General features: G+C 44.2%; 2 protein-coding genes across 12 annotated transcripts in view; both read right to left on the minus strand.

Moving 5' to 3' along the window:
• The window catches only part of actn3b (actinin alpha 3b), a 37195-nt gene extending 32748 nt beyond the window's left edge, over window positions 1-4447 (minus strand). For all 8 annotated transcript variants that reach the window (XM_078276066.1, XM_078276065.1, XM_078276064.1 and 5 more), the window contains exon 1: window positions 4313-4447. In XM_078276066.1, the coding sequence (XP_078132192.1) occupies window positions 4313-4447 (135 nt within the window). The remainder of the gene's footprint in view (window positions 1-4312) is intronic.
• Window positions 4448-10707: 6260 nt separating this feature from the next.
• Window positions 10708-15036, minus strand: rbm14b (RNA binding motif protein 14b). 4 transcript variants are annotated; one of them, XM_078276398.1, is made up of 4 exons: window positions 14951-15036; window positions 12877-13229; window positions 11519-12539; window positions 10708-11183 (listed from the first exon to the last, which is right to left on the minus strand). In XM_078276398.1, exons 2-4 carry the CDS (start codon window positions 13223-13225, stop codon window positions 10871-10873), a joined length of 1683 nt encoding a protein of 560 aa, XP_078132524.1. In that variant the 5' UTR covers window positions 13226-13229; window positions 14951-15036; the 3' UTR covers window positions 10708-10870. The 4 variants fall into 4 exon arrangements, with proteins under 4 accessions (XP_078132524.1, XP_078132522.1, XP_078132523.1 ...); XM_078276396.1 differs by having other exon boundaries at window positions 11519-12560; XM_078276397.1 differs by having other exon boundaries at window positions 11519-12560; window positions 14882-14962.
• Between the last annotated feature and the right edge of the window lie 65 nt (window positions 15037-15101).

Below are 15101 nucleotides of genomic sequence, written 5' to 3' on the forward strand. Positions count from 1 at the left end.
CCTGTGGAACAGAACAGAGTACAATTGAATAGAACTGGGTTTTTTTTACAGAATCAGGATGCATGAGGAAATGTTCATAATTAGGCCTTGTGCAAAAATTACCCAAAGACTGATGAATCTATCATAAGCATTATTATTCAATTTACATGATACTGATACATAAGATGGATAATTCAATATTTTATCTAAAATTATAATACCAATTTAAGAAATTCCAGTATATGTTTTGAAAATGGCAGAATTTTCTTTAATGAAAGACTAAAAAACATTTTTAAATGATGGGATGAACTAGAGTTTAGCTTTTTAACATTTGATTTTGACTGCTTTAGTAAATGAAATCACATATCAATATTGTCAACCCTCCTTACAAAACTGTGTACTGAGGGCTACATTCTGAAGAAGGCTGTTTGTGCCGCTACGTGTGTTACTCAACTCGACTTTAACTAGCAATTTCAACATGAAATAGCCATCTAAATAAAGGCTTTTTAACTTTTTGCCAGAAGTCTTGCACCGTTCTTTTTTTAACTTAATTGTAAAACCAACAATGTATATGACAATGGACAAAACAATGGGTGACTATTTATTACACTTTCTTAGACAAACGTCAATACGAACATTGGAGAAGAACATGGGTTTTCTTCTGTGTTTGAGGATGTGTTTATAGTATACACTAAGCATTGACCATGAGGCTAATAGGTCAACTGAGTCCATAAGCCTTCTGATAACCCTATGTAATGGGTATTTATAGGTTATTGCTACCACAAGCTTGGTTAGGCAGCCAGTCAGTTAGCAGCTGAACTGAAACTATGTGAAACAGTAGATGACTTTAGTCACAGCGGTGGACTTTTTTTGGTGGATTGAGATTTTCTATTTACTTTTAATGCATTACACAAAAAGATAAGCATAGCCAAACTACAAAATATGTTTCATAACTATCTACATTACTGTGTATCAACATACATCTATCAACTATAACACAGTAGTCCTTTTTCTAATAAATAGCCAGGTGTTCAGCATTACAGATTGGTCCTGTGAGTGCAGACCTCGGAAGTGAGAGTTAATGTTTAAACAGCTATTGATCCCCCTTATAAAGATCACTACTTTTTGTAGATGTGCTTGAGTAAGGCCTCTCTAAGCCGTCAACACAGCATCTGGGTGACACAGACATCAATAAGCTTTGGGAGTTCATGGAAACATCTACTTCTGTCCCAAACTGGCCTGTTTGCAGACTTAAACTGACAACCCAGCCCTTCTTATCTCTAGGCTTACAGTTGCTGACAAGATGCAGCCAAATCTCTTCACTGTCCTTTCGTATCTCATTCCATCTGACACCGTTTGCTGGATGCAATATCTAACACGATTTTTGCCAAACCAAGCCATGAATAATGTATCTAACAATATACAAGAGCAGCTTCATGATAAATATAAACCAATGTGTCAAGATGTACAATTCAGACACGACACACACCCAAGCACACACTATTTCTAATGTCCGGTATCAGATTCGACATCACTGTGTGTTGACAAACACTTTACTACTGTGTCAAGTGGTGAGCAGCTTTTTCCACTGAAATTTCAAGGATAGACGAGAGAACAGGTGGCGCGAAGATTTCCTTTCATATTCATTACATGGCAAAATGATGCACTGGCTATATTTATGGGCTGATATCACCTCCTTAAGCTAGATTTTGCATGCCGTGAAGAGCAACGGAGTGCGATGATCTACTCCCCCAGGAGGTTGAGAGGTGAAGGCTAAAGAGAGGGGCATGTTTGGCTGGATCAAGGCCTTTTATATCATCTTACATTCAAAAGATTGACAAGTGCATGAGACGGTAAAAAAGTTACTCTTCTAATAGACAAAAAATAGAAAGTGTGCCACAGAAAAAGAAAACAGACGGTGCAAAGGGATATTTCAAGAATGGTGGCAGGAGGAAGAGTTCGACCTGACTGCTGAAAAGATAGAAAGAAAGCAAGAGATGAAGGCAGGGAGGGAGGGAAGGAAGTTGCAGCTGAGCAAGTTGAAGAGTATTTATAGGAAGATGTTTATTTGTAGGTCTGTGAAACCAACCCGGGGTGTATATCTACCAGCCTTGCCATCTCTCTCTCTCTCTGTTACCATCTGTTAAGGACTCTCAGCCTGTCACTGTGGTCTGGCTCTATGGGTGGGGGACATTTTGCACTGACAGAACAATCTGATTACATTCACTGCAAATTAACATCTGAACATGCCTGTTAAAAATGCTGCGCTATGCTGTAATGCACCACAATAGTGCAGATTAGGTGTTATTAGATTAGGTGAGATAAAATGAGATTAGATTAGATTAGGTTAGAGTAGATTACAGTATATTATTCCAATGTGGAAATTGTCTTGTGGTGCCAGGAGCACAAAAATAATAAGTAATTAATGAATTAATTAATATATCAGCTTTGAACTTTAAATATATCGGTCTGATTATTTTTACTGCTGACATCTGACCAATTGACAGATTGCCCTTTTTGATAAGGACCATGTAAATTATAATAAATCAGCAACAGAACAAATAATAGAAACCCCAAAGAGCTTAATTTCTGTTTCTTTACATGATCAGCGACTGTATAAAATACATATTGGTGTCTGTAGCTTAAGACTAGTACGCAACATTAAAAGTAAACATTGGTGCAGTCATACAAAAGTGTGTTGTTTGACATTTCTGAAAGACTCAAAATAGACAAAAATAATTACATCTGACTCACAATAACGCATATGTTTAACCTGTCTTCCAAGTTGTGACTCTTGTCCAGCCAACAAAAGATGGTAACGTAACAGGAAGTGACTTTTTCTACAGGTAAATTATAATACAAATCTGAATTCATATTGTAGCTATACATTTAAAAAATAGTTTTATTGCACAAGAAGAGTTGCCATCTGTGTTAATGTCAGTCCAACTTTTACTTTTATTTTGCCACAGACTGAATACCCTTAGCCTTAAGGAGATATTGAAATGTCTGCCAAGAATGCTAAGTTTTGTCCAACGACCTGCCATCTTTGCTCTATGATTCAGATGTAATGTTAGCCATTCTTTTTACATTTTAGGCCTATCACTGATGATTAGTTGCATCCATGTAAAGGCCCGAAATGTAAAAATGATGGGCACATAATGTGAAAACTGGGACTTGGGTGATTAATTCAGACATAACCAACAGTTAGACTGTGTAACGTTACGAGCTGCAGCATTCTTGTACAATATGGAGGCCTAAAACACTATATGTGCAAACCTTAATATCATAGTTTAATACTCAGAAAAACGTATAACTTAATGGTACTTCTAAACCACAAGAAATGATCTTCCTGACAGCTACTTTCATCTTGAGCTACGGGATTTATGGACCGTAACTCTGACCTTTGAAAATGGTTATACCACATGGCGAAGCTAACAAACCACGGGATGGTAAATATCTTTCCAATAACTGAAACATTGTGGTGGCTGGACAATTATTGTGTCAGGTGAAACTTTTAAACAAATAATAAAGCTGTATTAACCTTTGCGGGTGTTGTTTCTGTCCTAGTTTTGCGGCGGAAGACGTCAGTTGACTTTTATCTCAGACAGCTAATTAAAGCATCTGTCAAGCTCGTCCTCCATGAGGCAAGCAAGGCCACCTGGTTGCCTAGACAACAGGTAGTTTAGTATGGCTGACACAATCCGGTAAAGTCTATTTTCACGAATATTTTTGTAGTTTTACTTGTATTTACAAACTAATTAATTAATTCACAAATTAGCCTAAACGTGGAAACAAATTATTGATAATTTAAAGTAGACCTATCTCGCCCTAAAATAGCTGGAAAACGGACTTACATTAAAAAAAATGACTTTAGGTAAGTTTCTCTCTCCCTTGTGTTGTTGTGTTGTGCTCCAGGTTGGCTTTATGTTGTTAAGACCCTTATAAACGTATGTGTATCTTATGAGTTATGTTTCATATGTAGGCGAAAGACTGGGGAGCGTGGTCTTATATTTAGACAGTCTTCGCAAGGCAATCGGGGGTAACTGAAAGACAACACTGAGAAAGTTCCATGGCCTAAAATATCTGCCCACACAGCTTCCAGTAGGACTGAAGTGCCAGGTGCGAGGACAGCAGATGCCCAGTTTCATGTTGGGCTGTTTTAGACTTTACACAGTTAGGGTGAGGACAGTGACTCCGAAACGATGCCATTTGTCATGTTAAAATGCATTGAAAGTCACTCATTATTTGGTGAGGGCATGGGTCACACTGTGCGTAATTACGCACGGCGGCACAAGCGTAAGCCTCTGCTCAGAGCCTCCAAATGCAAACCTACCTTTCTCTGCTGCTTCTCCCAGGCAGGGTCCAGCAGGAGGTCCCTGTCCCAGTCGTCCTCTTGGGTCATGTACGCCTCTTCATGTTGAATCGTGTAAGAGTTGCTGTATGAGACTTGGGTTTCGACAGCTGTCATCGTGCCGCCTCTGTCAGGACTTTACGTCCCCCTCAGCTTATAGTAAGAAAAAATTAATCAGCAATAGACGACGCCGTGAGGGCAAGAACCACCTTGAGACGAGGGGTCTCGCTTTCGGGGGGAGAGATAGTTAGGGGCTGCAGAGACCAGACTCCACTGGTGCGAGGTGCCTTTGCGGAGGTGGTGCTCCCACTACCAGAAAACCCTGCTGGCCCGGTGCTCCTTTCCTGGTCAAAAGTGGCACACGTGACCGCACCCCAATAAGTATGGGAACCGACAGCTTGGGTATCAGGTTCTGACCCTAAAAAGGTTTAAAAGGCGTGGTAGTCTCCTGTGAACAGGGTTAACTGGCTAGTGAGTGGCGTGGAGGGATGTCATTTACGCCCCCTCGCACCCGAGAGGATTTTATGGCCTGTGCAATGCACCTGTTGCTGTTAGTGACCCTCAACTGCAAACCCAGGCCTCTATAGTCTAAACCTTACTCTCCCAAAAAAAAAAACAGGATCAAAGAATTGAATATCGAAGTCTCAAAAAAGAAGAGTTAACCTTACTAAAAAACAGTCTAAACGTCTATCATAAATTATAAGGTATCCAGCAGTCTATCAGGAAATATCCATGGCATTCTGTATTGCTTCAGTACACATATGCAATCAGAATAAAAGAGATTCAGGCACTTTTATGAGAAAAAATGAATTTATTCATGATTTGCATGCAGACTGAAAAATGCCTCAGAACATTTTAAGAAATACAGATCAAAAGGCATATTTATATATGCATAAACAACCATACAATATCATTTGTGTTTATATCAGGATTTGTCATTCACAGTAAACATGTTGATGCAAAGATTTCCTCTAACAATCATCAACTAAAATCCTCCCCCAATCCCATTCAACTTTGTGCTGGAACTAATTTCCTTGAAATGAGCAGATCCAGATTGCTATCCTCTCGAGATGACACATTATTCTGTCACCCTTCATGTGTCTTTGGAATCTAGAATGATGTATATTATAATTAATCAGGCATTTAAATGTAACTACACTCGGCTTGGTCCATTTACCTACTTGAAAACGCTTAGCTACTGTGTGACTATTTGTGGTTACCATTACTGTGCTACTATTGAGCTAAGGGAATTGGATGGGTTGATCACTGTAAACATACTGCAACTATGTGAGTAATAAAAGGGAAAAGGGGTGGATAAAATAACATGAACACCTTACAATGTAATGCAAGCCAAAACACCGCAACCACATCCTGCAGCATCAAGAGTTGCCTATTCTAATACCAATTCTCAATGGAAATAAAACATATTATACATCTTAATAAATGCAGGGATGCTGTATTGAACTGCATTAAATTCTGCAGGTGTTGATGTTGTGTAAATCCCCAGTAGATGAGGTAATGGCTGAGGTATGACTGTACTGCTATCATCTTTATCTGAGCAGCAGTAGAGTCTGATATCTGTAATTCACATCTGTGCTAGAAGAGCTAGAATAGTCATGGTCACATTGATTAAAACTACTGAATCTCAACTTGCAAACTCAAAAGGCAATATGGTCTATGGGTTGTGCTCAAACCAAACTGGAGTGTGTTCCAGATGCACACACTTACACATCTCAGCTGTAACCTGCTGCAGGAGAACAGATGTAACCTGTGGGATCCTATCAAAACAACACAGTACAAAGATGTATGCATAAAGAGCATCTTTAGTTCTTCAGCTGTCCAAAAACCACAGAAGGCAGGGCAGAGTAGGCGGGGAAGTGGAAGTAGGGGAGGAGGCTGCAGCGAGCTGTGGCTGTCAGTACAGTGTGACTGTGAATTCAGAGCAGGGGGTTTAAGAGATGCGTGGCTGCATTCACCCAAGCACGGGAAGCCCAGACTCACAAGCACCCGGAGAAGCCAATTGTGAGGAGTTGGGAGAGTGGGGAGGAAGAGGTGGCTGGAGGAAATAAATTGGAGCACCACGCACCCTGATCATGGAGGCCGGGAAGGAAGTCGGCCATATCTGCTCATTCTAAATCAATGTTTTCTGGGGTGATTCTGATAAAAAGATCTTGGGAGCATTCAGTGTCTGTTAATGCAAAATCCGTTTTGGTGGAATACATTTTAGTAAACAAAGATGAAGTGTATCAAGAACTGGACACCTCAGAGTCAAAGCTGCATTATCAGGATCATTATCATCACACTATGGACAATATAAAATGTCCAGCGTAAACAGGGCCCTTTTTAGAATATGATTCTGGCCAGAATATCTATTATGGCAATCAACAATAGGGTCCTCCAAGATCAGGAAGGTGAGGTTAGGGAGCAGCTTTTTTTACAGAGGATCCACTACCAACTCACCTTATAATCAACTCATCTATTCATCCCTCTCCTTTGTTTGTTGGGCAGACAGTAGACAACACCCTCTTGAATCCATCTTGCAGCTGTCAGAGCAAATGTCAGACAACTCATTTGACATACTGAAAGCCTGTCATATGTGAGGGTTAAATCTCTCTATCTCACTACATGGACAATCTTAACACACAAGAACACATACAAGTCACTCAGAGCACATATCCAGCCACTCCAGCTGATCCCAGCGTTAGAGGAACAGAGCTGCCGTACCAGAAAAGTCCTATAGGAACCCTGAGACTGAGAATCTACAGGTCAGACTGGCCTCATACCTAAGGCCTATCTTATAGGACGTTTCTGATTGGCACACAGGCTGTGAGGGACCAAAAGGTAAGAAAACTGTTTGAGGTTGATTTATCACTAAAGATGAAATGCAACTAAGTTCTTTTGGGAAACAGGAGTTAAGATCCCTTCCACAGCCATGTGGAGCAAACCCAGCATTCAGTTTTAGCAAAGCGACTTGTCCAACATTGAAGTCTCTCTGCGTCATGTTACTGAGTCCGGCAGCGGGCCACCACACATACACTGTCCATTGGCACGCCCAGGCCTCTATGGTAACAAAGGAGGATGGGGAGGTTGGGTCAGGTGGGTGGTTCTGGGAAGTTGAGTCCGAGCCAGAGCCACGAACCCAGATCCAAGGTGGCGACGGCGGTGGCGGCGGAAAAAGCGCTGTGTGTGTGTGTGTGTGTGTGTGTGAACGGCGGAGAGGAGAGGCGCAAAGGAACAGTAGGGTGGGATTGAGGAGGAGGAGGGAAGAGGGAGGGGTGGGAGGAGGGGAGGGGGTGAGGGCGGCGAATACGGCGGTGGAGAGGAGTTGACTAGCGGGCAGGGGAGGGGTAAAGGTATGTCTGCATGTGCCAAGCCTCAACAATCAATAAAACACCACCCAGAAATTCTTCAGAAATCCAAGCTCTCTCTCTCTCTCTCTCACACACACACACACACACACACACACACACACACACACACACACACACAGGTGATGCGAGACAGGACTCTTGTGAAAGGGGTCCTAGCCCCACCCCACCCGCCACCCCCACCGATGGCACTGCCATTGCAGCAGAGGAGTTACGGAGTTGGGAGAGGGGTAAGTGGTGATGGCGGAGGAGAGGAGGGATGTTTGGTCAAGGCACAGTCAAAGGAGGGGTGGCAGGTGGGGAGAGGAGAGGTCAGTGCTTTTGTTTTTGTTTCGTTTTTCATTTACCTTGGTGGTGAGGAGAGAGAGAACAAGTTCCCACTGTGGTGGCGTCGCGCTAAAAGTCGTCCCCATGGCTCATGCCGCCACGTTCACGCACGGCTGCACGCTGGCCGTTCCAGGTGGCCCGGGGACCTAATTCAGTTGAGATAGTTAGTTCAGAGCTGGACTGTCGTGGGGCTTTTTTTGCGGCAGAGTTACAGATTATCACACATGCAGGTCTGAGAGTAGAGTGGACACAGAGACACACGGAGGGGGAAAATTTGGTGCAGCAGGGACAGACCAGACCAGACGCACACCCATCAACCCCGAGAGACAGGACTGCTCCACAGATCAAAATGCACCCAGGCCATTCTATCTGTGTGCCTCTCCCCAGCTCTCAACATGATGCCACAGTTTGTATAATGTCCTTTCTGGATAAAAACCAATTTTAAAAAGGACCATACCAAGCCTTTCTTGCTTGAATTAAATACTGAAGTGCATTTGGTCAGGTGCAAACCCTTTCTCATAAATTATGGTTTGCACCCAGTTTGAGAGGCTGGAGAGAGAAAGGAGCACCAACCCGCACTTACCCTGACCAAAGAGAGCAAAGCTGGGCCAGCATCTACACCTGAGTCCCCCTGGGTCCCCAGTCAAATGGGTCTGGTGGTCATTTTACACAGGAGAAACAGATAGTGGAGAAGAACAACATAAACAAGAAGGGGAAATGTCCAAACCCTTTGCTTTCTTTTACCACAGTAGTCAGCCAAACATTCTTTATTATAATAATGATTATAGTATACATATTCTCAATAAAAAGCATGCCGATTTTGATTTTTGTGTCTTTTCTTAAAAAGAGGCAAAATTAGAATACTTCTCTAAAAAATACGGTCTCAAACATGGCAAACAAGACACTTCGCAAACCACATAATTCTACAAAGGATGCAACTGGTATGTGTTTGTATATACAACACAGAAAGATTACACTGAGATGCATTACTTAACCACTAAAAACCACAGGGGGAGGAGGGGGGGGACAGCGAGGCAGTAAGGTGATTTCAGAGGGTATGTCTGTGTGTGCATCAGACCGCTGTCAAATAGTAGTTGCTAAAAAAAATGTTTTAAGTGATTGTAGAACCAAATGGGTGGAGTTTGCCACTCAGAACAAGCTTGTGAATGCCAAAAGGTACCAGTCCTTACAAGTCAAGCTTTTGTTATCCTGATGCAGCAAACCCCACCTACCAGTTCAAATAACCGGATTAAAACAGACACTAAAATATTTTTGCAATTACAATCTGAAGTAGGTCTGGTATTTGTAAAAGTTTGATAGTTGGGGCACCAGAAGACACTTCCCCATCTCTCACTTCATTGGTGCTATCACTGTTGATACTGCTTAAAACCAGCGGCTAATTATGAAAATGTGAGGCTCACTTTGTGGCTTATTAAAAACTCTAGGATATGAAACAAATCTTGTACAGGAGTGCAAGTCCATGAGAAAGCTTTACTGCTCGTAGCCGTCTGGATGCTAAGCTCCTGTTACCCCCCCTTTGAAATGATTAAAAAAAGCACTTAAAAATGGGAGATCCCTCCACTTAATGCACTTCACTCAAAGCTTATAGGCACATAATTGAGCTTGTCACATATCATGATTCCCAATAGGATGCAAAGATCATATGTAAACAGCTCATTCAGTAGTCACACATGGGTTTTTTTCCATTTACAATTCATTACACCCCAGGTTGACTTGTATTACATGTAAGCTACACTAAAAACGATACACAATTTTTTTTAAAAAGGCCTCTGGAGGACTTATTACAGAATGTCTACAAAAAGTCATTGTCACTGAAACCCAGCTCCTCCCTCACTAAACTGCTGACCCTGTGTCTTTACGGGGAGCAGGAATAAACTGCTGACTGGGTGAAAAGTGTGATATATAATAGAATAGATTCCATGTTGAAATTTATTGTCAGAGGTAGGCAACTGTAGTTGGAAAGAGAGGTGAAGCAGTGTCTTCGAGTGTTGTAGTTAGAGTACAGGTGGGGAAAAGGGGTCAAAGAGAGATCCAAACATACATTACAGTATGTATTATGTGTGCTTTACGGTTTGTTTTTCTGCAAGGTGCAGTCTAAGCTGCTGCATTTGTGCGCTGCAAGGTCAGGAGCTCGCACATATCTCTCTCTTTCACACTTACTACATCCACATCACATTCAACACCCCTCCCCCCAAAACACATCAACCTTGGTTCTATTGGACACAATGCAATGCAGCCTGTGCACAATATGTGTTTATCTGACTTCCCATCTGATTACATTTTCTCCAACATAAGGCAAAAAAGGTTTCAAATTAGCTGCCCTAACTGATCATCTAGGCCTAAGGAGGATGGCTGATAAAAATCAATGTCTTTTATCGTAGATTTGGCCATAGAAAACCATAACTGGGTTGCGGAAATAAAGGCATATGAAACGACTGACTGGGTCAGTCTAATACTGGCACAAGTGTGAGACTGGCACAATAAAAACGTAAAACTGAGAAGCATAAAGAATGCCCATACAACAGATGAGAGCCTCCCTTACACGGCTGCACTGTGTGAATGCAAACAGGACCAAGGTTAGCTGACCAAGTCCCTCGTAAAGCAGGTTAATAAACCAAGAAGCCCCCACTCTCAATCGCCATCCCTTACACTTCCCCCAGATCCCCCAGATCCCCCAGACATACACACACTCACATACACACACATACATACATACAGCTGCTGTAAGATGGTCAGGTTTGGGGGTGGAAGAGGAGATGGGGGGGATGGGGTTCAGGGCAAAGAGGGAGGGGTGGGAGCGGTGGGAGCAGAGAGTTGTGTGCGACTATCGGAAGGGGGGCTCAGGCGTGTGAAGGGAGAGTTCGGGGCGGCGGAGGATGGCCTCCTTGCGCGTGGGCGGCGGCAACGGCGGCTCATACACCCTTGGCGCAGCCATGGCAGCTGCCACTGCCGCAGCGGTGGGAACCACTGGCCTGAGGGCTTCCAGCGCAGCTACGGACTGGGCGGACATCGCGGAAACAGTAGGGACTGCTGACACTCCCGGCATGCCAGGGATGCCGGTCACTGCGCTCGGTGGTGGGTAGGCATACTGGAACTGGGGGTACTGCTGCAGCTGCTGGTAGTACTCCGCATAGTACCTAGGAGAAGGTAAGGAGAGGAGGATGGGGGGGGTGTGTGTGTGTGTGTGTGTGTGTGTGTGTGTGTGTATGGTTAAGGTAAGGAGAGGAGGGTTTAGGTAGGAAGAGGGACAGGATAGGTGACACAGTGGGAGTAACAAAAGAGTGATAAAGTGAAAAAGAAACATAGAAAATGCAATAAAGTATTATCTAACCATGAGAAATGTGCCTACAAGATTGTAAAAGACTAAAAACAAGCAAAGAACAGTTTCCTGGAGAAACAAACTCAACCCTCTGGGAATGTTTCAGTGGTGCCACATAGCTGATGGTGAAAAGGTTTAAAGAGCATGTCCTACCTGGCCATGGGGTCCTCTGCAGCCTCTGCAGCCTCTTCTGCCGCTCGGCCAGCTGGTGTAGGGAGCAGGGGTCGGCGCGGCTTGGCTCTCTGGTACATGAACGGCTTCATCACTGGGTCTGGAAGCAGAGGTACTGACCTCCGTAGGGGACTACGGTCCCTCTCACCAGACTTTGCTGCAGCTGCTGCTGCTGCGGCAGCCACTGTCTGCTGGTCAGCCATAACCTGTTGGCCCTGGGCAAAGTAATGTGCCTGCCTGGCTGCCTCAAAGATGGCTGTAGTAGGGTCCGCTGCTCCCATGGCGCTTATATGAGCGTAGGCTGGTGCGGCAGCACCATAAATTGCTGGAGATACAGTGTAAGCAGGGTTGACTGCAGCTGCTGCTGTCTGCATTTCTATTCCATGAGCTGCAGTCAGATAGACATGGGAGTTGGCCATAGTTGGGGTATAAACTTGAGGTGAGTAGGCAGCAGCAGCATTTGCAGCCATCTGGCCATATATGTTGGGGGTCATCGAGCTGTACATTTGGGTGGCGCCTGATGTCAGAGCTGCCTGATTGGCCACCGTTCCATAAAGCTGACTGGCAACATTAGCACCATACACCTGGCTGGCAAGGGCACCATAAACAGCTGGATTCACTGGGTTTCCATCAGTGCGTGTGCCTGTGGTGATCCCAGTGAGAGCCGCATATGTGGGATCAAACGTGGAGGTGTTGTAGACTGAATTGTGCACGCTTTGTTGGACCTGTAGTGGCAGGCCGGCAGCTGCAGCAGCAGCGGCAGCCAGGACCGCTGCCTGACTCTGATACTGCTCCAGAGAAGGCTTTCCCACAGGGCATTCTCCAGCATAGTGGCCCTGCTTTCCACAGTTAACACAGGGGATTTTTCCTGTAGGTGCTTGCTTGCTAGGCTGGACCTTGGACAGCTCTACAGACAGGGGGCGGCCCTTAAACGAGGTGCCATGCAGGGCCTCTATGGCCTGGAGCGCGTCTTCCTTGTTTTCCATGTGGACAAAGGCATAGCCTGCGGAAGAGGAATGCCTGGCTGTCATTGAGCGCAGGGACAACAGTTAGGATCACAGTGGCATTGCCACGGGCACTTATTACTTCTACGAAAAAGTATGAATTGCGCCAAAGGAAACCACCTTGTCCATCCTTTCAACAAGGATGCGGGAGTTTATTGTTTTGCACATTGAGAACTTTGCACTGGTGTATCATCACATGCTCAGATTCTAACCTAATAATAATCTAAATTACGGCTTTACTTCACTCATACTAGCTCCACAATTTTACAAACATCATACACAACTTGAGAGAGATGAGTGCATTTTAAAACAATTGTTACTAGGATGTTTGCTCACCTTTGACTTTATCACACTCAAGAACTTTTCCAAATGTCTGGAACAGCTGCTGTAGGTCCTCTGTGGTGCACATCCCACTCAGATTACCCACAAACACCTTGGTGGAGTGCAACGGCCTACCCCTCGACTCCTCCACCACCAAATTCCGTCCACGAAACTCCCGTCCATTGAGCTCCCGGATGGCTCGCTCCGCCGCACCCTCACCCTGCAGGTGGACGAAGGCAAACTGTCGCAGCACACTGCAGCTAACCACCTGGCCGTAGGGTTCAAAGATGGCCGACAGCTCCTCCTGGGTGGTGTCCAACGCCAGGTTGCCCACGAAGAGCTTCACTGTGTGGCTCTTGTCCATGGCGCTGCAGAGGAACACAGGAGTTATGGGCTTGACTGTGGTTAGAGATAAGAGCTGGGATTAACAATCCCCTGCCACAGATGTAACAACTACCGAGTGAGAACAAAGCCACACCTTTGGCTCTACGGTAGTCTGATGAGGAGAGGGAAGTACTGTACCTGAATACAGGGGTGGACTGCAGTACACAGGGACATAGCTGACCCAGCTATTTAGTTTCTTTATCAGGGCTTAAAAATGTCTGTGAGGGAGGAGGTGCTGCTGACTTTGAAAAAAAACAAAGACCTACAAGACTTGTTCCAGTTCTTCACCATTAAACTTCTGCTTATTATCCAGAGACAAGGCAAATAATTAAGATGATGCAGCCATTTAGCACACAAATAACATGTAATAAACTGATGGAGCAATCTGTTAGGAGGAAGCAGTTACACAGGCACTACAATAACGAACCTCAGTGCATGAATGAGCAGCCAGATTAACATTCAAATATCCCAAATTAAAAACCACACAGACCTCAAATTTGCCTATGAGCTGGCAACTCGGGTCAGATTTTGCAAAACAGAGCAGGGTTTCCCTACAGTAACCAAGGACACACAATATGTCAACAGCTTAATATTTTCAATGCAAAGGCAGTTTGAAGGAGGATCTCACTCAAGAGGAGGCTGTAATTACAGCTATGAGTCACACTCATACACAGGAGACAGCTGGGGGGAACGAAGCATTTTACATCAATACCTTCAAGAGAGAGCACTGCATATTAATTCACATGGCATTTACAGTGATGATCTTTCAGACTTGCGTGATAGGCGTACAGAAAGGTTGCTTTGTGTTGAAAAGCGGCCTTAATTTCCCTCACTTCCCTCCTCACTCGTTTAATCTATATGTCAAGTAAGGAGTGTTTCTACAGGTCGGTCGACATCTTTTCCTCCTCCCGAACAACCTAATGGCTGGCTGGAAATCAAAGGGCAAAGTGGAACATGACACCAGAGAATGACATTTCTATTTTTTGGTTTAGGCTCCAGTCAGCTGCTATGACTAAACTACACATCCTGTGGTGCTGCTCATAGAACGTGTTTTAAAGGAGATGGAAGTAATCTGCTTCAGTGTTTCTACACTGTATGTGTGAGTCCACCCCTCTGTATAGCTATGGCTGCTGCATTAACACAGGGTTCATGCGAGGCATAGCAAGGGAAGCTGGGGTATCTGATGACGCAGCACGACGTTGAGTCAACACATTTATTTCACAGCTCGGGTCATTTAAAAGCGACGAAATGGCGAAAAAACATAAGTTAAGTTGTTTGGACACATTGTCCATGTAAAACATGTGGCGCGACGGGATGCTTATTGGTTTGGCTCGGGTGCCAGAAGCAAACAAACTCTACGGCGAAAACAGAAAATATTAAGAAAAAATACATAATACTTTCTTTTTTCTTTTTACTCTGAACTACGCAACACTGTTAAACACATAACACCTGGTACAACAACTGGCTCTCAATAGGAGATCGATACAGTGTAACAACGGACACATTTTTCCGCACAGGAATGAATACAGTGCAACACCGAGCGATTCCTGAGGAACAACACGGTCTATTTAGGCTTTGTCGCTAAAACATACCCGTCAAAAACACTTGAGCTTTAAGACGAATCGGAATTAATTACCTCCCATGCGGCTCAGGTGAGAATAATACTGCAGAAAAGGCGAATAAATAAAATGATCTACCATCTTACCTAGGCGGTGCTGTATTTCAAAATGGTAGCGCCTGCTTCCGTTTACATGTCGGGCATTCGGCTGGAAAGGCTGTAGAGGGGGAGGGCTGCTGCTGCAGCACCCGGAGGATGCTGAATCCTCACAAAAATGACTCAAGCACACACAGTACAC

This window comes from Sander vitreus, chromosome 19 (genome assembly GCF_031162955.1).
Source record: "Sander vitreus isolate 19-12246 chromosome 19, sanVit1, whole genome shotgun sequence".
Taxonomy (NCBI): domain Eukaryota; kingdom Metazoa; phylum Chordata; class Actinopteri; order Perciformes; family Percidae; genus Sander; species Sander vitreus.

Excerpts from the sequence above, each read along its gene's own strand:
- rbm14b (XM_078276396.1), bottom strand. The coding sequence starts at position 13,225 with ATGGACAAGAGCCACACAGTGAAGCTCTTCGTGGGCAACCTGGCGTTG. Across the intron at positions 12,561-12,876 it reads TGAGTGTGATAAAGTCAAAG|CCAGGCATTCCTCTTCCGCA; the intron begins GTGAGCAAACAT and ends GCTCAATGACAG. Across the intron at positions 11,184-11,518 it reads GCAGAGGACCCCATGGCCAG|GTACTATGCGGAGTACTACC; the intron begins GTAGGACATGCT and ends ACCTTCTCCTAG.